Below are 24,952 nucleotides of genomic sequence, written 5' to 3'. Positions count from 1 at the left end.
TGGGAAAATCTGCCCAAAATACCTATTGACGGGATGTTCCGTCTTTTTTACCCACTGAATACGCATTTGGGGATGCGGATTTAGTCTTTAACTACGCATGTTCAACATACATATTCATTTTTTGTTTTTTTTGAAATTTTTTGTAAAATCAAAAGTGAATACGCATGTTTACGTATTCTTTGTTACAATTTAAAAGGCTGAATACGCATTCCTGACATGCGTAATTCGTGGATATTTTGGACGGTTCGCGCGCATTTTGAACGGTTAAAGCTGGAAAGTGGTGTATTGTGGGCCTTCTTTCTTTTCATAAACTGTGAGGATAAGCGACAGGTTATCAAAATTCGACCTCTGTCAAAATAGATTTCCACCTATTGATTTAACCCCAATCGACCTTTTTTTAAGTTTTGTTCAAACACTTGAATTTATAGAAGGGCACTAAAACCTGAAATGGCGGCGGTTGAAGAAGAGCAAATCGTGAATCCATGGGAAGTGGCTTCAACTCAGGGCAAAATAGATTACGACAAGCTCATCGACAAGTTCGGCTGTCAGAGACTCGACAACACCTTAATCGACCGCGTCGAGCGGCTTACTGGTCGCCCTGCTCATGTTTTTCTCCGCCGCTCTGTCTTTTTCGCTCACCGGTTCCAACTCCCCCTAATTCATATACCCTTTCTTTTTATATTAATCTTTCTGTTTTTTAGTTGATTCATTTTGGGGGTTTTAATTGGCAGGGACTTGAATGATATATTGGATGCTTATGAGAAAGGGGATAAGTTTTATTTGTATACCGGCAGAGGACCGTCTTCCGAGGCGCTGCATCTCGGTCATCTTATTCCCTTTATGTTTACTAAGTATGTTTTATTTTGCGTTTTCATGTTTGTATCTTGTGTTTATAAACTTTGATTTAATAAATTTTAGTTTAGGGTACAATGTAGGTTCGGGTACTGGGGGTTGTAACTTTTAATGTGTATAATCTGACTAGAACCTGACTAAATTGAGGGCACAATTGTACAGATGAAACAGTAATGTGACACGAGTTAATTAACACCTAACACCTAAAAATTGATACTCGTATTTAGTATTTACTATTCTTATATGTTTTTGCAGTAATGTGATAGTATTTTAAGAGACAGTAATGTGATAATAAAGTGACATGGGAAAGACACCTTTTAAAAATACAGACCAAAACTCGGAATTTTAGTTGTAGAAAAATTTAGTTTGACAATGTAGTTTGAATATGATTTCTGATATAACGTTTGAGGAGCGAAGTGTGTATATATATTTTTCCTATTACTCTAAGATCAAAAGGGTGTAGTAAGAAAAATGAAGGACTTTATTTTTTAATTGTTGGCAACTTTCTAAATTCAGTTCCTTTTGTTAATAGAAATAATAGAAAACTATGATCTGTATATAATATGACTATATATTTGTCCTATTTATTTTGTTAGGCTGAACTGGTGTTCAGATAGCTTCTGCCTTTCTTGAATGGAAAAAGCACATCTCTTCCCCTGCCCCAAAATTCTAATTGGATAGAGATATGTAGATAGACTTATTTTTATTAGAGAAACATAAATGATCACGATGGCAGCCTCAGATAATAATTACAGAGATGCATTGAATGCACTTTACAGAAAAGTAAAAAGCTTGTTAGTCACGTTCTCATGACAAATTTATGGTACCATGAATCCAATCACGTAATCAGGCCTTGTATGGAATAAAATTAAGCTGTTTTTATATCTCACTATTTGGGAAGAAACATATTTCTGTGATAATGAAATTTGTGTAATGCTGCTTGCAGATATCTGCAGGATGCGTTTAAAGTTCCTCTTGTGATACAACTGACTGACGATGAAAAGTGCATGTGGAAAAATTTATCTGTAGAGGAGAGCCAAAGATTGGCTCGTGAAAATGCTAAAGACATCATAGCATGTGGCTTTGACATATCAAAGACATTTATCTTCTCAGATTTTGATTATGTTGGCGGGTGGGTAATATATTTCAAAAAGAATCAGTTACATTGCAAATGAAAATAGTTTTGTAACTTAGCAAAAAAAAAGTTTTTGCATACAGTGTTTACTACCGTTGTTTTGCTCTTGCATTACTTCTCATATGCAAATATCTAGTGCAGTGCCTTTTACAAGAACATGGTGAAGGTTTCCAAGTGTGTAACATATAACAAGGTTTGCTTATAGATCTTTAGGAACCGTAGAATAGGTACTTTTTTGTCTGTTTCTGTTTCCTGTTTTACATTTTATTTTGAATACCGTGCAGGTTGTAGGTATTTTTGGCTTCACCGGAGAGGATCATATTGGTAAAATAAGTTTTCCACCCGTTCAGGTTAATTTTTATCGTGTTGCATGCCTGTTTATGCTTACCTTTTCTAAGTAAAAATCATTGAATTGAAGTCTAAATTATTTTTGCTTCCTCGAAGCCTTGTCCTCTTGCTTATTTTTTTTGTCTGGCCTAATATCACTTGTACTCTTTAATTATGGTCTTTAGATACTATGACAATGACTGATTTAAGGATTGCTAAATTTGCATAATTACAGGCAGTTCCATCATTTCCAAGCTCATTTCCACACCTCTTCCCCGGAAATGATAGTCTTCGCTGCTTAATTCCATGTGCAATTGACCAGGTTTAGTTTGAAATCTAATGTTCATGATATTTTTTTTTAATTTATTTAACTAAGCAACTTGCATACTGTCATTGTTAGTCTAGCCCGTCATTCGATCAACTCCAGCAGAAAAAGTTAGTGAAACATTTTTTGGTAACTTCGATCTAAAAATTTTAACCACTCCTGTTGTACCACATTGGTAATTGGCATTCCACTTCGAGGGTGAGCTTGGTCAGGTTTTATAGCATTAACAAATAAGTTGAGCGATAATATTTTTGTTGTATATATTGGTGATTAGATACCACATTACACATTTAGTTATTTAGGTCCATACATAAATATTGGAATTAAGGATGAATAAATTTCAAATTTTATAAATTAAATGTAATGTAGAACGCTTGAAAACAAATTTATATTCTGCTAAAAGTTCTGAAAACACATACAAATTCGGGTATTTCTAAAGACCTTGTCAATTAGGAAAGTATTATAGATTTTATATGGACAACATACTTGTATTAGTCCTAAATCCACAACTAAAGGGTTCAAATACTAAATAAAAGAACTTGCAGCTCAATAGGTGTATTATAGCGCATAGCACTTCTACCTCACCATTAGAAATCTTTCTTCACCTTTCTTCTTCTTTTTATGAAATTGCAGTAGAAGTATATGTATTTAATATATATACATCCCCTTAGTTCTTTTCTTGTGGGCGATAACTTCATCTGATGATGTACAGGATCCTTATTTTAGGATGACCCGTGATGTTGCTCCCCGACTAGGTTATCAAAAGCCTGCGTTGATTGAATCCACGTTTTTTCCTGCCCTTCAGGTATTTTATAACAAAAATCAAGTTATTTGGATTGGAGTTGTACTGTAAATGTTGCTGCTTTGAATAATATAATCTCCCAATAGTATTTGTTCCTGTGTTTACTTTTGCAATAAGAATTAGAGTGCTTTGTGTCCATATATGCCAATATGTAGTATCATGTGTAAAAAGTTCATGACAGTTATTGAAGTTAAACATCTGAATCCCTAGGATAACATTCATATTCTTGGTTTGCCAATTTATAGGTATTGGTGCCAGGAACTTCTGTGAATACTGTATTGAATTGTACCTGCATTGCATTTTTATAGCATTTAAATTGAAAATACCATATACTAATTCCATATAAATATCAGGGTGAAACAGGAAAAATGTCAGCAAGTGATCCAAATTCAGCTATATATGTGACCGACTCTGGGAAGGACATCAAAACCAAGGTACTTGAAATTCTCTATTTTGTAATTTCCCATTTATTCCAAGTACAATATAAATTGAACTAAAAGTATGCACATAAATAACGGTGCATGTTGACGAGGAACTGCATTGAAAATAAAAAAAGAGCTTTAGATTATCTATTAATATAGGTTTTATATATGTAAATTTTGGAATAGTGTGTATAAAATTATTCCTTATGTGCTTTAGAAAACCTTGGGTTATATGGTTAATCCACCCAAATATATCTTTTATCGTTTTAGTTTCATATTTATATATTTTCGTATGTCTGTCAATCTGCATGCATCACATATCTACCTTCCCTCTGCATCTTGTATACCTATTGTAGCCAGTAATAATTGATGGCATATTGGCCATGATTAATGGTAACATGCATCCTTTATCACAAAGTGCACTCCTGTAAAACCACTTTTATGCACTTTTATGTAGAAAGAGGTGAAAACAAAACTTGTTTATATTCCTATTTGCATCTAAACTTCGGTCACATACTTAAGTCGGAACTATGTGGTTGAATATTGGAACTAGTAAATTTATCTGATTGCACTTTTTAAGTGTACGAGTTTCTTACCGAGAATGACTGGATGCAGATAAACAAATATGCGTTCTCTGGTGGGCAAGATTCTATAGAAAATCACAGGAAATATGGAGCCAATCTCGAGGTACTTTTATTCATGTTATTGGACTTTTCTATTGTAAATGTAAAAGTGTATCATGTTTTCTAATTTAATTATACCTTACAAGATTTGTGGCAGCTTCAAGTATATATGGTGGTTTCTTGATTGCCATGAGTTTGATTATTTGTATTTGTGTGTTCCAGTAAAGTTTTGCATTTTTTGCAAGTCGTTGTCAAGATTTTCAACCTCCTTTTGTTATTATCCTGAGTTTTAACTTCGATTTTTGCCAAAATCTGATTCAGTTCATTTGTTGCATAGTGTTGTAATTATATATTTGAGTTCAGAGAATGCTAGAATAGAAACCTGCCTAATCTCTTTTGTCTCCGTGTCTGTGTGTTTGTATGTGTATAGGTTGATATACCATTTAAATACCTTGGATTTTTCCTAGACGATGATGATGAACTGGAGAATATAAGGACGGTACGGTGGTTTTTGAATTATTTATACAGTTGCTATAGAGATTTCCTGTGACTTTTTTCTTACAGAATCTATAATTACTCTAAAATTAATGAAGTTGTTGCTTTTCATAATCAGGAGTATGGTGCTGGCCGGATGCTTACCGGGGATGTGAAGAAGCGACTTACTGAAGTTCTTACTGATATAGTTGAGAGGCATCGCGAAGCTCGCGCAGCGGTTACTGACGAGGCAAGTAAACTGATATGTTTTGGGATTTCTTGTAAATCTTGCGACTATTTATTTATCATTATGTTACTGTACTCATGAAGGTGTAAAGAGTTTTGAGGGAACATTATTATGCATGCTTTATTAATTTGTTTACCGACCAATGCTCCTAGTTATCCTTCATAAAAATTTGTTTTACCTAGAGGTCTCTTATTTTAAGAAACTGCCACGGAATATATGACATACTTGTCTTTTGCAGATGGTTGACGCATTCATGGCAGTAAGACCTCTTCCAAATATGTTCAGCTGAAATCTGAAAATTTGAATATGCTAGCAGCATTCTCCTTGTGGATCTTTTGTGGGCTTCTCTAGTTATCTCCCAAGATTCCACATGAAATTGATCGTAATCCTTTGGAAGCCAATATTTTGTTCCAAAATATTCAGTGACAAGATTAGATTGGTACTTCAAACATGCTTGAGGTGAAATATGGAAACCATGTAAAAGTTTTCTTGCAAAAGGCATTTTCTTCTGCGACAATTACAATATTCATGCTAAAATTTTTGTAATTTTTTTTACTACTGAAAATCTGCAAGCAGGTTATGGGTGAGGGTCAAGTATATTTATGACATCAAAATTTACCATCAAAAGAGTTCTAAAAATCCAATAACATATTTAAAATTATAAATTAACAGTTGAAGGACTAATATGTATGTTTTACGGTGTTTATTTTTTATAGTTTAGAATCTCATTTATTTATTTAGTAGCATTCTTTCCCTTGGAAAAGAAAAATATGTTGAAGTTTCAGATTGTCCATTTTCTGTTGTAGAAGTTGTAATTACTTGGTAACAATAAATTTCTTTGGTTTCACATTTACTAATGTACTTCCGTCAGTCTATCGTTGTCACTTTTCTATTTATGTCGGTCATTAATTAGATATTAATAAATTTTAGTTAAAATTTGATTAATTTAATTAAACAAAAGTCAAATATGACATTTAAAAAGAGAGTATAATGTAAAGATTTAAAGACCAGTCACATCATCATATAAATTTCTTTTAGTCAACAATTCTAAAAAATGATATACTCCCTTCGTCCCCATTTTGTTGTCCAGTACTATCATTTTCCCTTGTCCCGAGAATGTTGTCCAATTTAATAAATAAAAGATAAACCAGAGTAAATAAAAGGAAAAACAAAATGTTCTAATTTTATATCATTATATTTGATGACTGAATAAAAAGTGGATTTACATTAATGGACAAGAAAAACGGGACATAACAAATGTGTTTACATTCTTTTACAGACTTGCAACCTCTCCTGTACAAGTATTCTTCTAAAAAATAAACTGTGCCTATAATTTTGTTTACTGAACACCTCTATTTCATTGAGCTGTACAAGTATTAGCTCGGAATATTATCCATCTTTTTCTATTACTCGTGGAAATTGAAGGGCACCTAGACTGGTCTGTACATTTATAGTTGTGTTGACTGCTATTTTACCAAGACTGCATGAACAGTACCCTTGCTTGAAACAATTATCCATGCGAAGATAAACCTTTTGAATGTCTGGAGTGACGGGAAGATTGTTCTTGCTCAACTGATGCTCTTGGAGAGGGTGCTGTGCTCTCAACGATGCCTGCCCGAGCATTTGATGACCGAGGTAGTGGGTTGCATCCAATTCTTCCGCCAAAAAAGCGCTGAGAAGCAAGAGAACTGTGTGATCTGGTCACTCTTTTGACCTTTTGCTTCATTCTGTTAAATTTTTCTTCAAGTTCCCCAACTCTAGACCTCATACTATCCAAGTCGACCTTTAAGACCTGATTCTCGCGTACAACTGTTACCCATCCATCTCTCCGTACAACCCGAGTCGCCAAATCATCAGTGCCAGTAGGTTGATCAGCAGGGGCATGACTTCCATCATCGAAGGCATAAGAGCCCGCTAGAGCTCTTCTTAACTGCATCTGCTCAAAGAAAAGGACTTGAAGAACAATTCTAAGTGGCAACCTTTGATTATGTGAAGCGTGGGCACAAGCATCAACAGAGAGCTTCTGAAAGTCAATGATGGTGCAGAGTTGCTCCTTCTCTTTATCAGACAACCAAGGGTGCGCCTGCATCATGATTGCAGAGTTCTTTATTAGTGCAACAAAGAAACTTGATAACTAACTTTGGGGGCAGCGCAATGCGAATTCACAAAATATTAACATATTTGTGAATGTCAAGGTAGAAGTTGCAAGTTTGAGACTAGAGGAATGTAAACATGACAAACAAAAGTAATTCTCCAATTACCTTTGTCAACGCTTTTAAGGAACAGGCTAAAGGTTCATTTTTCCCATAAAGTTTTGACTACACATAGGTCTTTTAATAGAAATGTATAAAATCAAAACAGATCAGAAAATCCAATTAATATAGAGTTTGATTTTCCATATAAAACAAATAAAAGTAAAAGATAGGTATCTAGCAATGCTCCTAAAGATAAATAGAACTCCATTATTTCAACGAACCTTGAGAAAAATATCCAGTGCTCTGTATATTCCATCATGAAAACTTCTTGAAGACTCTGGAAGGGATTGGGCAAGTGAACGAATCTGTTCAGGTTTTAAGTTCATGTCAGATGCAACTTCTGCGATATAGCCATCAACCAGTTTTGCAACTTTCTTCAATGGTCCAGATGATGGAGAGACCTCTAAGTTCAAAGACGATGGAGAAAATGAAGTTGCCCTTTGTTCAGAAGATATAAAGTGATTAATAATTCGTTCCACACAGTCAGTATTATATAATGCATCAGAATCTGCATAAGAAGGCATTAGAAGACTATCTAACGTTGCCAATTCCAACTGCATCCCTATTCTCCTCTCCAGGGAATCCAGGCACGTAGGACTAGCACCTAGTATGAATGCAACACGAAGAAGTCCCAAAAGAAAACGGCAAAAAGATTTACTCTTCTTTTCAGGAAGCAACTTCTCAACAGTTTCCAGTAAATTCCTCTCGTCAATGGCAGCAGGTGTCATGCTAAGACTAGCAAGAGTTCTTGTTTTGCCACTCTGTCCACCCTGCCATCGGCCCAATCCTGGAAGGTACTTTTTAGAATAGTATATTATTGCACCCACCAAAATTTCAGGTCTTATCCTTCTTGCTTCCATTGTCTGTATAAGTCTTTTAAATAAAGCTACACTTAAATATGAGATGTCTTCAAACCACCAGTTGGATTCTGAACTCTGGATTCTTGCACCAGTATTGATTCCGTTCCATAATATGCTGCCCCCAGGGCTCTGTAAGCTACCATACATCAACATAGGCCATCCGAATAAACTAGGATCTGTGCAGACCATCACAGATATAGAATGCAAACATTTATTGACTATTTGAAGCTCTTCAGCACTTGGTTTAATGGCTTCACAACTTTGAAGAGCTAAAACGCAATCCTTCCAGTTTCTCAGCACATTCTTGTGGAAGTAATTATCTGCTGCGAATAATAAGTTAACTTCCCCATAATCATCTGTCATATCAAGGTAATTAGCTGCACAGTAAACTGTCACAATGTTCCTTGGGGTATATTCCACCCTGAGTTGGTAACAGAATTTAGCTGCTATTAAAAATGCATCAGCACCGCCAGGAAATTCTTCAAGAGATATAACGAAAGTCCTGTCACGAGTTTGTTTAGATTCTTTGACAATATTTGCTATCTTCCCGCATTTTGATATTAGAGGAAACTGGAAAGCCAATGTTACATAATATAAGGATGTTTAAAAGAACATAAATTTTATTAGATCATATTTAGTTACTTGAAAACAGAAAAAGAAAATGAATCACATGCAGCAATGCTAATCTTACAAAACCTATGTGGTAATCAAGTTCTGTAATATGAATGAAACCTACATTCTATATATGATCAAAATCCCCACTCACAAAAATGTATTTCATAGCATGTAAGTTTACCATAAAAATTCATAAAATTAATTTGGAACTTAAGGATAGCCAACAAAGCAATTTTTAAGTGAAGAATCCAAATACTGATAGTAAAGGATGGGAAATCCCCTGTCTAGACAATGAGATCAGATTGTTTAAATTAGAGAGACGGGAAATGTATTATAATAGTGTTTATAATTAGGAGGATATAACATGTGGCATGTGCTATACTGACCAGCATCCAAAACACTCCAAGTACAGCATTATACTGCCAAGTTCTGCTACAGTTTCAGAAGTCCCATGAGGCATGAACTATTGAACTTACAAAAACTATTTTGAATTGGAGACAGATTATTTTTTAAGTCCAACAAGCATCCCCATTGGGAAAACTGGAAAGTATTATTATGGTTGACATGAACACATCAGGGCTTGTAATTTACAAAACTTAGCTTAGGAACTAACGTTATACTCCACACAAAGCAAAATACAATTTAATATGCTGAATAAGTTAAAGGGCCCTCATTCTCTCGTAAGGATCTTGTGTTGACACGAACTGATCAAGATAGTTCAGTTAATTTAAAAAGATACATACTTTGTTGCTTGCATACTTAAAGAAAAAGTAATACTCAAGTGAAACAAGAAGAAAACATTAATCCCTCAAAAATCACTTCTTCACAGGGTAAACACTACAAATACGGAAGACAGAAAGAGTAGAAGCAATACCATGTGAAGGTGAAATTTTACTCCATCGACATTAACAGTGATATCACTAGGCAAAGTTGTTTTGCAGAACCTGTAAATGCACATTCCAATATAAACATGTCTCTTTTATAAATAATTTACATAACCATAAAAATTGTAGAACACTTGCACTCCTGCTGTGCAAGATTCTTATTTTTCAAAAACAAGTTACATCGTTCACCCATCTCAGAATCTACTAACCTATCATGCTTAAAAATTCTATCCACATACATATTACTTAACACGGATAAAAATCTATTCGGATATTGAGCCCATTCAAGAGGCGGGTGATTGACTATATTCAACATGCTAAATAGGGGAGAGAATCAAAACCCCGGTACTCTTTTCATTTCACTAAAGAAATCATCAGCTCATCTATATAATTACCAACATAGGATAATAATTCAGTAGACTTGAGAATGTTCAATTTGTGCACTTGTAAATACTAAAAACCGTAAATTTTGAAACTTATTAACAAAAAAAAAAAACTAAGAAGAAATCGGGAACAGCACTGTACCATTCATTCCCCTCTCGATAAAACCCTGAAACCTTCCCAGCTGGAGACATAGCTGAATAGGCAAAGTCCAAAACTTTAATCTCCCTCTCCTTCAGTACCAATACAAAAGAAAGAAATATCAAACACACATATAATATCACTCAATAATTAAATATACAATCTCGAAAACTAGTAGTAGTAGGTCACCAACAAACCCCATTACACAAACACCAAAATTGAACACAATAAATCAATACAATCATATGGGTCACAAAGTTATAGAAAAATACATAGTGGGAATTTACAGGTAAGCATGTTTGTGCTTATATATATATAACTGAAGATATCAACAAGATTAGCATTACCCCAAGAAGAGTATTTAAACAACAGCAACAGCAGTGCATAGCATGGCTCTTTTGCTTTAATATTCATATGGTGACGCACAAAAGATTCGAGAGTTTTGAGGTTTGAGTTTGACCCATTAACGTCAAGGCAAGAACCATATAAAAATCAAGAAATGTACATGTTTTATGTGACGAGATAAAAAAAGATTTGAACTTTAGGCCGGCTGAACAGACAAGTAAGGATGATGAAAGTGAAGAGAAGGGAAATGATTTTGTGTGTGTGATAATTGTGAGGTTGTTTGGGTCAGTCATTTTGTCGAACAGGTTAGGTGCGTTGAGTTTAACTGGTAGAGAGTTCTTGATGATGGGTGTCATTTTGCTTTTGGAGATGTGGGGTTCTGTTGTGCTGCCCACACCTCCTTGTAGGAATGTGTACTGCTTTTTATGTGCCCCCCAATTCTCGAGTTTTCCCGGATTTTTTAAGTGGGAGAAAAATAAATTGTTTTGTGCATGTGTTTTCAAGTTATCTATCATTAAAGAATTACATAAATAAAGTGTGTAAGAGTTTATTTTCAATCATTTCAGGTTATGACTTGTGAGTTCATCAGTTAAGAAAAGAAGTAATAGAAAATTAAATTTAACATTAAATTTTATTTTTTTTAAATAGAAAATGTTATTTATTTTTAAAAAAATTACATATATACTTATTAAAGTGGCACTTTGTCCATTGGTTGATTGTGAAAAATAACTATGACGGCAAGGGAGACTTGTGTGTTGCGGTTGTGGTATGGAAAGCTACATAAAATTTAAAGGATTACTACACAAAACATGTACTCACAAGCAAAATAAACCAAAAACAAATTAATTAATTAAACGGGGGTTCTAGTTGTAAAGTTGGTCATAATAATGCAAAAAAACTTTACTAATGTATGTTGCTTTGCTTTCAAGGGAGGTTACGAATACTGAAAGTGTATCGAGAACTGTGAAGATAATCTTGTACAGACTATATATTCTCTAAAATAAGAGAAGATCGGGTGTGTTTAAAAATTAGCCGTAAGTTTTTTTTTATTATATAATCTCGAACATTATTTGTATCCTAATATAATAATGATAAAAGAGAATCTCGTAAAAGGGGTTAAATACGATACTCACTAAATTTTAAAAAAAAAATCTTTTGTGGATAGATAATTTAGTGTTCGATTAGTGGTTCCGGTGAATAGTGTTTAAGAAATTAACATAAACAAAATAAGATATTCGCGAAAATATATATTCATATATAAATTCTCGAGTGGTGTTGCTACACTCCGGTGAATAAATCAACCGGCTACAATTCAAAAACAACAATGTTCTTGTTTTTACAAAGATATATAAAATAAAACTTATACAATGGTCTAGTTTTTGTTCGTCTAAAGATCTAATTACCGGATAACGATTATAATGTCCCTTATGAATATACAAGAGTTAAACCGTGCATTATAACGTTTTTCCGGTGAGAAGTTTAACGAATACTCAATAAGTTTGAGTTTCTCAGTATCTCTTTGTTTATTATTTTATCAGCTCTCGTTCGAGATGAGGATAAATAGAACAATAAATATTGCTTGCTTAAGTTAGTGGCTCCTAGAAAGAGTTCTGGCACTTAGAATCTTCAAGAATTGCATTATGTTGCGCCTCCTAGGAGCCAAGGGGAAAGTACTTGCGCCTACATAGAGTTAAGGGAGCATTTGTCTTAGTTTCTAATGTTACTTGCGCCTAGAAGGACCAAGGGGAGTGTTACTTGCCCCTGGAGGGAACATTAAGTGATTTTGTCTTAGTTTTTGAAGCTTTTTGCACTTCCAGGAGACTAATGAGATGTTACTTGCACCTAGAATGGTACAAGGGAGCCATTGCCTTAGTTTCTATAGCTATTTTCGCCTACAAGGTACCATGGAGGGGGGTACTTGCGCCTAGAGTGACCAAGAGGCACTTCTGACTTAGTTTTTGAGCTCATTTCTTTCATGTTACTCCTACTAGGCCAAGACCACTTCTAGTACTAGTTTTTAAGCCATACTATAAGGTAGTAGCTCCTATTAGGTAATAGAGTAGCCTTGGTGACTCCTACCACTAGGTAGTAGCCACTTTTACTTAGCCTCCGTAGAGCACTTTAACCCTTTAGTTGTACACCATAAACACCTTTTCTCGTACTTTAAAGAATAGACGTTCAATCAAAGTACGTTCTTCATCTTAACAATTTTTGTATTGATAATACTCAGATTCATTTCACGAACCGCTGACGCCTAGTGCAACTGGTCTGGTTGACAGACAACTAACTTCGATTCAGGTCTTCGTATTATAGCCTTAATTACATTGTTAATCTTGCAGCAACTTTATCGCTTCAAACACTAATTGTCGATAAACAAATGTACTTTCACTAGAATCTTTTCTGGTACTCAGATAACATTTTTATTGTTACTACAATCTTGAATACTTCATTCTCTGTTCTTCACTGATGCTTGAACATATAAATGAACTCCTTTCAGTGAGTATAACTTCAAGATTGCAGTGGTCTTCTTTAACCTTTGTCTTACCCTGTCTTCAATTATTCATATTCCTATTCGAACACTGTTTATATCCTATCAATGCTAATACACTGAAATCTTCTTATGGCACTTTTACGCTGAATCTTCAACAATTCTGAAATCCTAAAAGTCTTTAAATCTTATTTTTTTCACTGAGGCATGAACATATGAATGAACTTTTTCCAGTGACCTGTAATCAGACTTTAAAACTTCTTCTAATATTTTAATTCTTTGTATTTTCTTTGTCTTCATTTCTTCCTGATTTCTTGTGTAGACGTAGTATTATTTACATGTCCAGTTCTAGTGTTGAGTTCGCACGTCTACTGTTCATACAACTTCACAATCTCACCAACAAGTAGTAATATATTTTTATTACTGTTATATGTCCAACCAATCTGAGCGCCACAAATTTGTACCTTGCTTCCGGTATGAATATCTGACTTACTACAAGCTATATAACTGTGTATTGGAAATATAAATTATTTATATAATTTTATCTATTACTGTGCATTCCCGTTATAATCATTAACAATCACATTTATAGAAGATGTGATACAACACTCCCCCTTGATTGTCAAGTTTGTCAAATGTGAGTTATTAAAAGATTGTCTGTCTCGTTAAAACCCTGAAAGGAAAAATGGGATAAAAACCTTGACGAAGGAAATAGAATACAACATCCCCTAAATAAAACGTCTCACAATATGACTTCTTGTTATAGCGACGATTTCAGTCTTTGCATTCCAAAAATGTTTCGCAACTTTTCAAAAGTTGAGGTAGGTAGTGACTTTGTACGTAAATCAACCTGATTATCACATGAACGTAATTTGTGTACATCAATGTCACCATTCTCTTGTAGTTCATGCGTGTGAAATTTTTGGCAAGATGTGTTTAGTTCGATCCCTTTTGATATAACCTTCCTTTAACTGTCTGATACAAGTTGTATTATCCTCAAACAAAATCGTAGGACTATATGAAATACTTGATAATCCACACGATTCTCGAATATGTTGAATTAAATATCTTAGCCATATGCATTCCAAATTTGCTTCATGAATTGCAAGTAACTCTGCGTAACTAATTTGATAAAGTTGCTGCCATAGTCTATTTTGTATACTTCCAAGAGATAGCAGTGCCGCAATATGTGAATAAATAACATGTTTGTGATCGTCCAAAATGAGGATATGACATGTACTTAGCATCCGCATATCCAACTATATGCGATGTTGAGCTTTTTGGAAAGAATATTCCAAGATCAATTATCCCATGAAGATATCTGAATATATGTTTTATCTCATCCCAATGTCTTTTAGTTGGATCAGAACTGAATCTCGCCAAAAAATTCATAACAAAAGCAATATCTGGTCATGTGTTATTTGCAAGATACATAAGAGCTTCAATGGCACTAGAAAATGAAACTTCAGGTCCAAGTGCATCTTCGCATTCTTTTCTAGGCCGGAATGGATATTTTTCAACTTTGAGTGATCGGAAAACTATTGATGTCGATAATGGATGAGCTTTGTCCATGTAGAACTGATCAAGAATATTTTCTGTATAAGTTGATTGATGAACAAATACGCCCGATGATAAGTGCTCCACCTTTAAACCTAAACAAATCTTGTATTTCGAAGATCTTTCATTTCAAACTCAATTTTCAAGTAAGCAGCAGCGTTAGTAATATCTTCAGAAGTACCTACAATATTCAAATCATCCACATATACAGTAATAATAACAAAATTGGTTAACGACCTTTTGATAAACACACATGGACATACTTGATTATTAACATAGCCATCATTTAATAAATATTCACTAAGCCTTTTATATCACATACGACCGGATTATTTTAAGCCATATAATGATTGTCGTAAGTTTCCTAATAATCAAATTCAGGCCTTTTAGAGAATCCATGGGCTACATACAAGTCGGGCCTTATATTTCACAGTTTTATTTCTCTTATTTTATTTTCGTACAAATATTCATCTATTCCCGACGGAGATCACACCATCTAGTGTTTGGACTACAGGTCTAAATACATTTCTGTTAAATATTGAGTGCAACACATAGGAGGGGGGGTGAATGTGTTTTCTTAATTTTTAGGCTTTTTCAAACTATCTGGATATGGTAAACAAGGCAATCTAATTTGTAGAGATATTGTGTTCTACAAAATTAACAAAGCATGCAGAACAAACACAGTATTTTCAAAACCCGCTTAACTTTGTATTAAAATTAGGTATGTCTTGCTACAAAATTCTGGGTTCTTTGTAAGTAAAGAATTCAGCTTCTATCTTGAGAGAGTACTTCAAAATCTAGATCTGTCTTGTTACTTTTAAAACAAAGGATCAGTGTTTACTTTATAGATTAGTAAACACGGGTTTACACAGCATGTAATAAGATGTACTAAACCCTACTTTAAGTTATCTCTAAAGCTTTCCATTTCTGGCATAGTGAATCCTTGCAGATCTTGTAGGTCCGTGACCTTCCTTTGTCAGTTAATTTTGGCCCTTGATCTTGTACTCTTCAAGCTGCTTTTGTAGACTTTTCAATCTAAGTGATTAGATTATTTGTTGATTGATAATGTTGAATCTTTAACTTGTCATATCGAGATCTCCAGTTTGTTGTATAGAGAACTGACATCTCGACCAGTATAATGGCTTATCGAGATCTCTGAGTTCTCTATAAGTGTATTGACTTGTCGAGGTCTCTGAGTTCTCTATAAGTGAATTTGACTTGTCGAGGTATATGAGTTCTCTATAAGTGTCTTTGACTTGTCGAGGTCTCCGAGTTCTCTACAAGTGAACTTGGATTGTCGAGGTCTCCAAATCTCTGCATGTAGAAATGACTTGTCGATATCTCTGAGATCTCTATATGCATTTTGACTTGTCGATATCTTCGAGATCTCTAATGAGAAATTGAATTTTAAATATCTCCAATCTTCATATCTTAATTTGACTTGTCGATATCTCTGAGTTCTCTATATGCAGAAATGACTTGTCGATATCTCCAATCTTCACATCTTTATTTGACTTCTTGATATCTATGAGACTTCTCTATAAGCTAATTTGGCTTCTCGATAAATCATTCTGGAGTTCTCGAATGACTTCTCTACATGACTTGATATTTGACTTGTAGATACCTTGACTTAGAAATTTTTTCCTAAAACATATTTATTCAAATTCAAACTTCTTCACCTTTTCAATCGAAGCTGGAAAGTAATGTATTTTGAACATTTTTTCAATAAAATTTCCCAATTTAAATTCAAAATCGTTTGCTTGAAATATTTTTTTAAAAAAGATTCGAAATAATAAGGTCAGGTTCACGAGTAATCTGTACCAAATTTAGGGATGACAAAATAATGTGATCCGATGGATACCCGATCCAAAACCCAAAATTTGGATTTACCGAACCCGATTTTTTAGATTTTGATTTGGATATGGATTTAATTTTTAAATCCGAAATTTTTTAGATTTGGATTTGGATATTAGGTATACCGATCTGAAACCCGATCCGAAATCCGAAACTCTATCCGAATCCGATCCGGACCCGAAATCCGAAATCCGAAAAACCCGAATTATTATATATATATATATATATATATATATATATATATATTACGCAATAGAATTATATATATATATTATATAATATACATTATACACATTATTATATAATTTTTAATATATATATTTTTATATTTATTTTAAAAATTAACTAATTATAAAGTTTAATGAAATATAATTATTCAATCATTTAGACATGTAATAATTAACAAAATATCTTTTAGTGATAAATCTAAAAAATTGGATATCAATTGAGTTGATTTTTTAAATATCAGTTATACATATAATAACACAATTAATGACGTGGTAAAGTGGTTGAAGATGACACGTTAAAACTCTTTCCATGCGTGTTCGATCCCAAGCACTTGCAATATCAATAATTATATAAATTTTCAGATTTCGGGTTCGAGTTTCGGGTTCGGGTATGAATATTTAATTCAAAAAAAATTCGGATTCCAGGATCTGAAATCTGATGGATCGTGTTCGGGTATTCATTTTCGGGTATTTTTCGGGTTCGGTTCTGGTCCGGGTATGAATAAATTTTCTGGGTTTGGATATGAATTCTGCAATACCCGACCCGATTACCATCCCTAACCAAATTCTTAGCTCTTTTGTACTAACCTTTAGGTTGTGTTTGGTTGGGTGAATGAAATGAAATTGTTTTAATTAAAGGAAATAAATGGGAGTTGGAGGGAAAATTTGAAAAAAATAATTAGATGTACAAAATTGTTATGATAAGAATTGTGAAGAAATGAGATTAACAATAAATGGAGCATTCCATCTCAAATTGAGGGTGTTTAATTATAATGTAGGCAGTTAGGAATGGAATGGATGAAAAAATGAAAATTTTAGAAAATTTAATTATATTTCACTTAAAATCTCAATCCATTCCATTTATTTCATTCACCCCAACCAAACACAATATTATTGGATTGTTGGGTACAATATGAATTTCATTATAAATTTGAATATTATAAATATTATTAAGAAGTTGATACAGAGTGACACTGACGGGGTTCAAATTCAATAAGTGTATTTGTAAGTTGGACGAGAATATCAAGCTAATAACACGGGTGTACACTCCGCATTGGTAAGAAAAAAGTATCCAGGTCTTTTATACGTACAAATATGAAATACCCCTATTAGTTATCCCAGAATTAGAAAAAAGATATGAAAAGAAATTGTAAAAAAAAATATTTTCAAAGTATTTTGTTTCTCTCACTAAAAAAAGATCTATACCTGCAATTTGCAACTTGGGACGGTGCAAGTTTGGACACTACATTCCTACCCAAACGGGCTCTAATTTTTCAATCTAGGTAGCCTAATTGTTTCTGCAGGCCTTGACATTCATTTGCAAGGGTTTGGGTTCAAAAAATATCAACTTTGGTTAGCCCAATTTGTTGCAGGACCAGCCATTCACTTACAAGGCAAGTCAAATTGAGCCTATGGTATTCTACGATTTAGGATCAAATTGTAATGCTAAAACAAAAAGATTATATTAATTATTCCCTCTGTTCCCGCGAATTCTTTATGTTTGATTTGAACACGGAGGTTAAGAAACATGTATAAATTAGTGAAAAAGAGAAAGAAAAGTGGATGAAATAGTAAGACCATTTGATTTTTAATGTATACAAGAGAGATAGTGAAGTAAAAATGGCGTGATAAAGTGGTGAGACCCATTAACTATTTTTAGTAAATTTTGAAATGTAAATAATTAGATGCAACCGTAAAGAAATGGTTGAGATAGAGAAGTAGTAAAAACCATTTAGGTTAATCGAAACTAGGTTAAAAAATTAGCAGGCACGCGCCGGAATGGGAGTGGTCTTGGGTAATCCTCAATGTCCTTGCATTCTAGATTGGGCTAGACTTTTGTTTAAACATGTCGGTGGCGAATAATTACAGCTTTAGTTTAGCAAAAAACAAAAAAAAAAAGAATAATCACAGGTTTTGTCTATAAAACGATGCAACTTTTTTTTTTCTTCAAATTCCTTGGAACAGTTCAAAACAGTTGCATAAATTATCACTCCAATTTTTAGCACATAATTTCAAGAAATTTTAAATTTAATCATACAGTAAAAACGACTTTTCCATTTTTTAAACAAATAGAAATGTATTTTTTAATTTATATAGACGGAGAAAATTTAAAAAGTAAATTTTTTTATGTGATCAATAAACCTCAAAGTTTGTGAGAAATAAAACTGTTGGAGTATTTCTTTTACTATCCGGAGAAGTAACCGTGTCTAGCCCTGTCAATGGATCGGGTTTGGATTGGATCGACCTAAATCTATATTCATATCCATTTATTTTTTTGGATTTGGATTCGGATCGGATCGGTTTCAGAATTTTTATAGGCCGATCCATATTCAGATCCGCTGGGATCACGAATTTCTGGTCGAATATCTGCTGCATTTATGTATATTTATTTTTTTAACTTAACTTATTACAAAATTTATTTATGATTTACAATTCCGAAAAATATTAAAATATAAGCAGAATACAACAAAATTTAAAGATAAATTACAAACTAAAATTCGCTTTTCGAAATAAATATACCGAGTTGTACAATATTTTAATTCTAACTATGAAAAAATTGATGTTGCAAAATGGAAATATTTTAATTCTAACTATGAAAAAATTGATGTTGCGAAATGGAAGTGTTATATGAATTGAGACTTTGGGTCATGCCGCTCTAAAAAGTAAAAGAACTAGGGTCATAAAAATGAGGTTATAAAAATGGATTTTACGCTTGAGACCGAACCGAATGAAATATAGATAATGGAACTTGACTCGAGGATAATACGTTTAAAATTAAAATTATTAAAAAATATTTTTATTATATATATATAACCGGATCGGGTTATTAACGGATTGGATCGACCTAAATCCATATCCGCTCCATTTATAATCGGATATTTCTTATCGGATCGAATTTCAAATCAGATTTTTAATAGGTTAATCCATATCCGCTAAAATAACCTCGGATCGAAATGGATCAGATCGACTTTTCGCTCCATTTACAAGCCTAACCGTGTCCTGCAAAATTACAAATTTTAAATATTTTAGAAACACAGGTTTCATTAGGTCATACAAGCAATCCCAGTTGTTGCAAATTATTTTGAAAAAAATTATATTAAACTCCATATATATTAAACTAGGAGCGAGTGTGTAGGAGACTTTAATAAACTATGCTGATTAACTTTAAGTAAGTCGTGGCTTTAAAATTTTAAATCGTTATATTCTTAATCTAGCATTTCAATGCATGACACTATTTTAATATAATTTTAACATTAAAATGATATAAAAAGTACATTATTTTTACATTCAATTTTAACTCATATGCATTAAATTTTACAACATTGTTAAGCTATATTATTTTATGAAGTAATAAAATCAATAAGATACAAATAAAATAATTTTATTTTAGTTGAATAGTACAAGTGTATTGTTAAAATAAACAAAAATTGTAAAAATTTGGTATAACATCAAATTTGATATAATTTTTGGTATAATATTAAAATAATATAAAATTTGAAATATTAATCAAATCACGAAAACTCATTTTTAAAATAATAATTTATTTTTTATATCACGATAAATTATAAAAACTATTGAGAATAGCAAAGAATTAAATGTGAGTCCACTAGTCAATCAAATTGTTGGAGCAAGAAACTTTTGGAAATATTATATCAGTAAGTTCATAGGTTGTTCAACTTGATAGCATCACTCCTCCTTTATTGGCTGACTCGTAACAATTTACTCACTCTTTCCCTCACCCCGGCATTTTCTTATCAGGATTGTCCCCATTTCAAAAATTTTCAAAAATATAAAGTTTTCATAATATAAAAAGTAATTATATTTATTTTATATATAATATTAATTCGTTACAATATTTTATTTTGCTCACTTTTTAATTTTTTTTCCATAATTTATCATTTTTTTAAACTCCGTCCTCAATCTAAATGTAAATATTTGGGAGGGTGGATTCATTTGTGTTTATATGCATGATACCTACAAACGTATTGTAAATTCATAATTAATTTTAATCAAAAAGCAATTAAGCCAATTTTAATTTGTTAACCACTTAAGTCGATTTTAAAATTACATACAATTGTATTATTGCTGGAACAAATTTTCAATTCAATTATATAATATCTCAAAAATTTCTATAAAACAAGTAAAAGCAGCAGTTGGGTCGATTATTTTCGCCATATTAAGAAAAATATCCAATAATTTATAATTAAATATTCAATGAAATATAGCCGTGCAAAGGTAGAGCACAAAATTAAACATATAAAATTAAAATGCATAATGTTGACAAAACGGAGGCACGTGAAAGTGAGGAATACACAGCTCATTTATTTCCTCATCAGTTTGACATTGACAGTCTGACAGTAAGCCAACGCTCTACTCCCCTCTCAGCCTCGTGAATGATAGGTGTCCAATCGTTGATTTTTTATTTTAACATCATCGCAAACTAATGAGTTGGTATTATGTCGTTATTTATATTGTTTTGTTTAAAGTTCTTTTGTGGATAAAAAGGTTCACTTGGTACGTGTTCGGTTGATATGTCAATTCTTTTAAATTTAGTAAATATTAACGAAACTGTTTGGTTTGCATAAATAGATAAACTCCACCTTTTATTTTGGACAAAACCCAATTTCGTACTCATTAGGAAGCATCAATCATCTTCCACACATGTCGCGGAGAAGACAAAATATCAACTTAACTATTAACCTTACATTCAATACGAGCTAACAGATGAATTACCTTATTTGCAAATCATAAATATGATGAATTTACTAATTAAATAAATAAGTTATTTTATTTGCTAAACGACAAACATAATGAATTTACTAATTAAACTATTGCTACAGACTATCATTTTACGTTCAAAAAAAACATGGCCAACATTATGCATTTTAATTTTATATGTTTAATTTTGTGCATTTATTTAGGGCCTCGGATACAGACGAGAGAAGTGTGGTCGATTATATGCATAGTCCGATGAAAATGGAGCATAACAGCCAATTTCTACGATCAGTAAGCAAGAAGGAGATTAAGAATGCGTTGTTCCATATGCTTTCGAATAAGTCTCGAGGGCCGATGATATGAGCCATGGCTTCTATCAAAAACACTGGCATATTCTTGGGAATAATATCACCCTGACAGTTCCTTACTACAGGCACATTTGAAGAGAAGGTTACATAATATAGTCTTGATCCCAAAAAAATCAAATCCTATGACAATGACAGATTTAAGACCGATCTCTTTGTGTAATATAATTTATAAAGTAGTTTTTAAGATCATGGCTAACTGGTTAAAGGAGGTAATTGGTCTAATCATCTCCGAAACCCAAAGTACTTTTATTCCATGACGTTTAATTACTGATAATGTCATGATTACTCATGAGGTGATGCATCACACGAAAAGGAAAACGGTAGGGAAAAAGGGTGGATGACATTAATGAGTAAAGCATACGATATAGTGGAGTGGGGATATTTACGTGCGGTTTTGAGTAAAGTGGGGTTTAATGAGACACTGGTGGATAAGTTTATGCAGCGTGTTACTTTAGTCAAATATAGAATCAACCATGCAGTAGAGAATTGGGTGATAACACTCCTAGTAGGGGTCTGCGCCAAGGAGACCCATTATCCTCTTATTTATTTTTTCCTTTGCACGGAAGGTTTCTCAATGATTATGCAAAGATTTGTGAATAATGGCTTAATAGGAGGCATAAAGGTTGCTAAGGGAGCTCCGGTTATTTCCCATATGCTTTTCACTGACGATTCTTTATATTTTCTGTAAAGCTACTAAGGAAGAGGTGACACGAGTTATGCACATATTGAATATATTTAAGAGGGCTTCGTGACAAAATATCAATCGGCATAAATCAAGTGTGTTATTTAGCCGCAATGTCTCTGATGTATTTAAATATGAAATTTGTAATACCTTACAGTTTGCAGAAACAAAAGTATGGAGCCACTATATGGGTCTACCTAATTTTATAAAGAGAAAAAAAAATCATCTACGTTGGGTTATTTGAAGGAGAGATTGGACAACAAAGTGAACAACTGGGATGGTATGATGTTAACAAAAGGGGATAAGGAAATCTTTTTGAAATCACTAGCACAAAAAGTCCCTAACTACGTTATGTCTGTGTTTCTGCTACCATTGGATATGTGTAGAGAAATGGAGAGAACCATGTGCAGATTATGGCGGAGACAATCAGTAAAGAAAAATAAAAGCATACATTGGATGTCATGGAAACGTATGTGTCAACCAAAAACAGCATGTGGGCTTGGATTTAGACACCTACATGATTTCAATATCGCTTTATTGGGTAAGTAAGCGCGGAGGTTATTAACAAATCCTAACAGTCTAGTGGCAAGGGTGTTTAAGGCTCGATACTACCCAAGTAGTACTTTCTTATCTTCCAAAATAGGCGGAAGTCCAAGTTTTGTGTGGAGGAGTGTGTTGGAGGCCCAGAATGTCATCAAAATGGGGGAAATAAGAAGAACAGGCTATGGTACATCCGTCAACATCTTAGAAGACCCATGGTTACCAGATACAAGTAATCCTTTTGTAACCACAAGGAATGAAGCTCTTCGTAACAGTACTATGTCAGCATTATTTATAACATGGGAGAACAAGTGGGATGAAGATCTAATTAATGATATGTTTGAGGAGCGTGATGCAAATTTGATCATTTCGATTCCTCTTAACATGAATGATAGAGATATTTGGTTCTGGAGTAAGGAGAGACTAGGTAATTACTCAGTAAAGTCAACATAAGTTTTAATGCAACAACAAAAGATTCAAAATACCCGGATTGACAATCCTCGAGTATGGAAAAGATTATGGGCATTAAAAATACCCCCAAGGTAAAGCATTTAATATGGCGTGCTGCTACAGGATATTTACCAGCAAAGGTACAACTTCAAACTAAATAGGTTAATATAGATTGCATATGTCCTCAATATCAGATGGATCCAGAAACTATATCACATTCTTTGTTAACATGTTCTTTTGCTAGTAATTGTTGGTATCATATGCATGACTACGTGGTAGGCTCCCAGACATCATTCTTTGATTGGATGGTGTCGACGTTCGATAAATGAAATATTGAACAACGACAAGACGCATCAATGCTATGTTGGTCAATATGGAAGGGGCATAATGAATTGGTGTGGAATCAACGTGGCCTGGAGGTCGGAGAAATTGTAGCTTCTGCAAGAGTGGTTCTTAGCCAATGGAGGCAAGCTCAGGACATTTCATTTGATAAGTTTCTTAGCCTAATGACTAAGGAGGATGGTCTTGAGCACTGGGTGTTACCTAAGGAAAAAATGGTTAAGATTAATTGTGATGCTACAATCTTCGAATCTTCAAATTGCTACAGTTCACCAATGGTTGTTTGTGATAGTAGAGGGGAAGTAATTGAAGCTGCGTCAAAGTGTTATTCGGGCAGCGTTCCCCCGGAGAATACAGAGGCAATGGGGGTTCAAGTGGCTTTGAGTTGGACGAAAAAACATCGATACAGTAACGTGATGATAAAAACAGTTTGCTTGGTGGTAGTACAAGCCTTGCGGAGCTTTGGCACTCTCAGATCTTACCTTGGCAGACTCATTTCAGAGTGCAAATCATTGCTTGTGGAGTTGAGTTATAGAAAAGTTTGTGTTCATTTTGTTAAACGGTCTACGAATAAGGTGGCCGACTTCCTAGCTCGATCTACTTATTCTCTAACTGATCGTATCTGGTGGGTGAATGATAATCAACTAGAGTTCATTGATGTATTGATGAACGACTTGGTTTATTAATGAAATCAGCTTCTTCTTTGGCAAAAAAAACATTGCCAACTTTTAGCTGGTTTTGGGGACTCTGAGAGTCCTCAGCTATAGCTTGAGTTGCAACCAGAGAGTCAGTATCTAACTCCACTTTTACATATGTTTTTGATTTAATTCAGGTCAACGCTTCAAGGATGCCTTCGGGGACAAACAATTTTCCCTCCCAATTCTCATCACCCTTTCTGCAATGAATAAACCTTGATGATCTTGCAAAACCATGCCTACTGCAAAAGTGGAATCTCCTTCAACCACTGATGCTTCAACATCTCTGTCATGAACAATTCTATTAAAAATTTTAGATAATTTAAATCCAATTAATTAATGCTTGTA

The 24,952-nt window shown here is 33.5% G+C and overlaps 3 protein-coding genes across 4 annotated transcripts; 2 read left to right on the top strand and 1 right to left on the bottom strand.

The window, feature by feature from the left end:
- The first annotated feature begins 323 nt into the window (after positions 1 to 323).
- LOC141707423 (tryptophan--tRNA ligase, cytoplasmic) lies at positions 324 to 5,801 on the top strand. Its single transcript, XM_074510580.1, has 12 exons — positions 324 to 641; positions 732 to 851; positions 1,799 to 1,984; positions 2,129 to 2,180; positions 2,272 to 2,337; positions 2,550 to 2,636; positions 3,352 to 3,444; positions 3,795 to 3,875; positions 4,479 to 4,550; positions 4,917 to 4,985; positions 5,100 to 5,210; positions 5,446 to 5,801. Exons 1-12 carry the CDS (start codon positions 448 to 450, stop codon positions 5,494 to 5,496), a joined length of 1,182 nt encoding a protein of 393 aa, XP_074366681.1. The 5' UTR covers positions 324 to 447; the 3' UTR covers positions 5,497 to 5,801.
- Positions 5,802 to 6,709: 908 nt separating this feature from the next.
- On the bottom strand, positions 6,710 to 11,119 carry LOC141707422 (BTB/POZ domain-containing protein At3g44820). 2 transcript variants are annotated; one of them, XM_074510578.1, is made up of 5 exons: positions 10,691 to 11,119; positions 10,347 to 10,435; positions 9,812 to 9,881; positions 7,684 to 8,892; positions 6,710 to 7,290 (listed from the first exon to the last, which is right to left on the bottom strand). In XM_074510578.1, the coding sequence occupies exons 1-5, from the start codon at positions 10,727 to 10,729 to the stop codon at positions 6,718 to 6,720; spliced, it is 1,980 nt and encodes a 659-aa protein (XP_074366679.1). In that variant the 5' UTR covers positions 10,730 to 11,119; the 3' UTR covers positions 6,710 to 6,717. The 2 variants fall into 2 exon arrangements, with proteins under 2 accessions (XP_074366679.1, XP_074366680.1); XM_074510579.1 differs by lacking the exons at positions 9,812 to 9,881; positions 10,691 to 11,119.
- A 12,807-nt stretch (positions 11,120 to 23,926) lies between these two features.
- On the top strand, positions 23,927 to 24,595 carry LOC141689684 (uncharacterized). Its single transcript, XM_074494045.1, has one exon. It carries the CDS (start codon positions 23,927 to 23,929, stop codon positions 24,593 to 24,595), a length of 669 nt encoding a protein of 222 aa, XP_074350146.1.
- Positions 24,596 to 24,952: the final 357 nt, after the last annotated feature.

This window comes from Apium graveolens, chromosome 2 (genome assembly GCF_009905375.1).
Source record: "Apium graveolens cultivar Ventura chromosome 2, ASM990537v1, whole genome shotgun sequence".
Taxonomy (NCBI): Eukaryota; Viridiplantae; Streptophyta; class Magnoliopsida; order Apiales; family Apiaceae; genus Apium; species Apium graveolens.
The sequence above is the reverse complement of the archived record's forward strand: the minus strand, read 5'-3'. Positions and strand labels throughout refer to the sequence as shown.

Bases quoted from the DNA above. Each gene is read 5' to 3' on its own strand.
- LOC141707423 (XM_074510580.1), top strand. From the start codon at position 448: ATGGCGGCGGTTGAAGAAGAGCAAATCGTGAATCCATGGGAAGTGGCT. The intron at 2,338-2,549 runs GTTAATTTTTAT...GCATAATTACAG, and splicing joins TAAGTTTTCCACCCGTTCAG to GCAGTTCCATCATTTCCAAG. The intron at 4,986-5,099 runs GTACGGTGGTTT...TTTCATAATCAG, and splicing joins AACTGGAGAATATAAGGACG to GAGTATGGTGCTGGCCGGAT.
- LOC141707422 (XM_074510578.1), bottom strand. From the start codon at position 10,729: ATGCACTGCTGTTGCTGTTGTTTAAATACTCTTCTTGGG. The intron at 9,882-10,346 runs GTACAGTGCTGT...GTGCATTTACAG, and splicing joins TATCGAGAGGGGAATGAATG to GTTCTGCAAAACAACTTTGC. The intron at 7,291-7,683 runs GTTCGTTGAAAT...ATCATGATGCAG, and splicing joins CACTGGATATTTTTCTCAAG to GCGCACCCTTGGTTGTCTGA.
- LOC141689684 (XM_074494045.1), top strand. From the start codon at position 23,927: ATGCTATGTTGGTCAATATGGAAGGGGCATAATGAATTGGTGTGGAAT.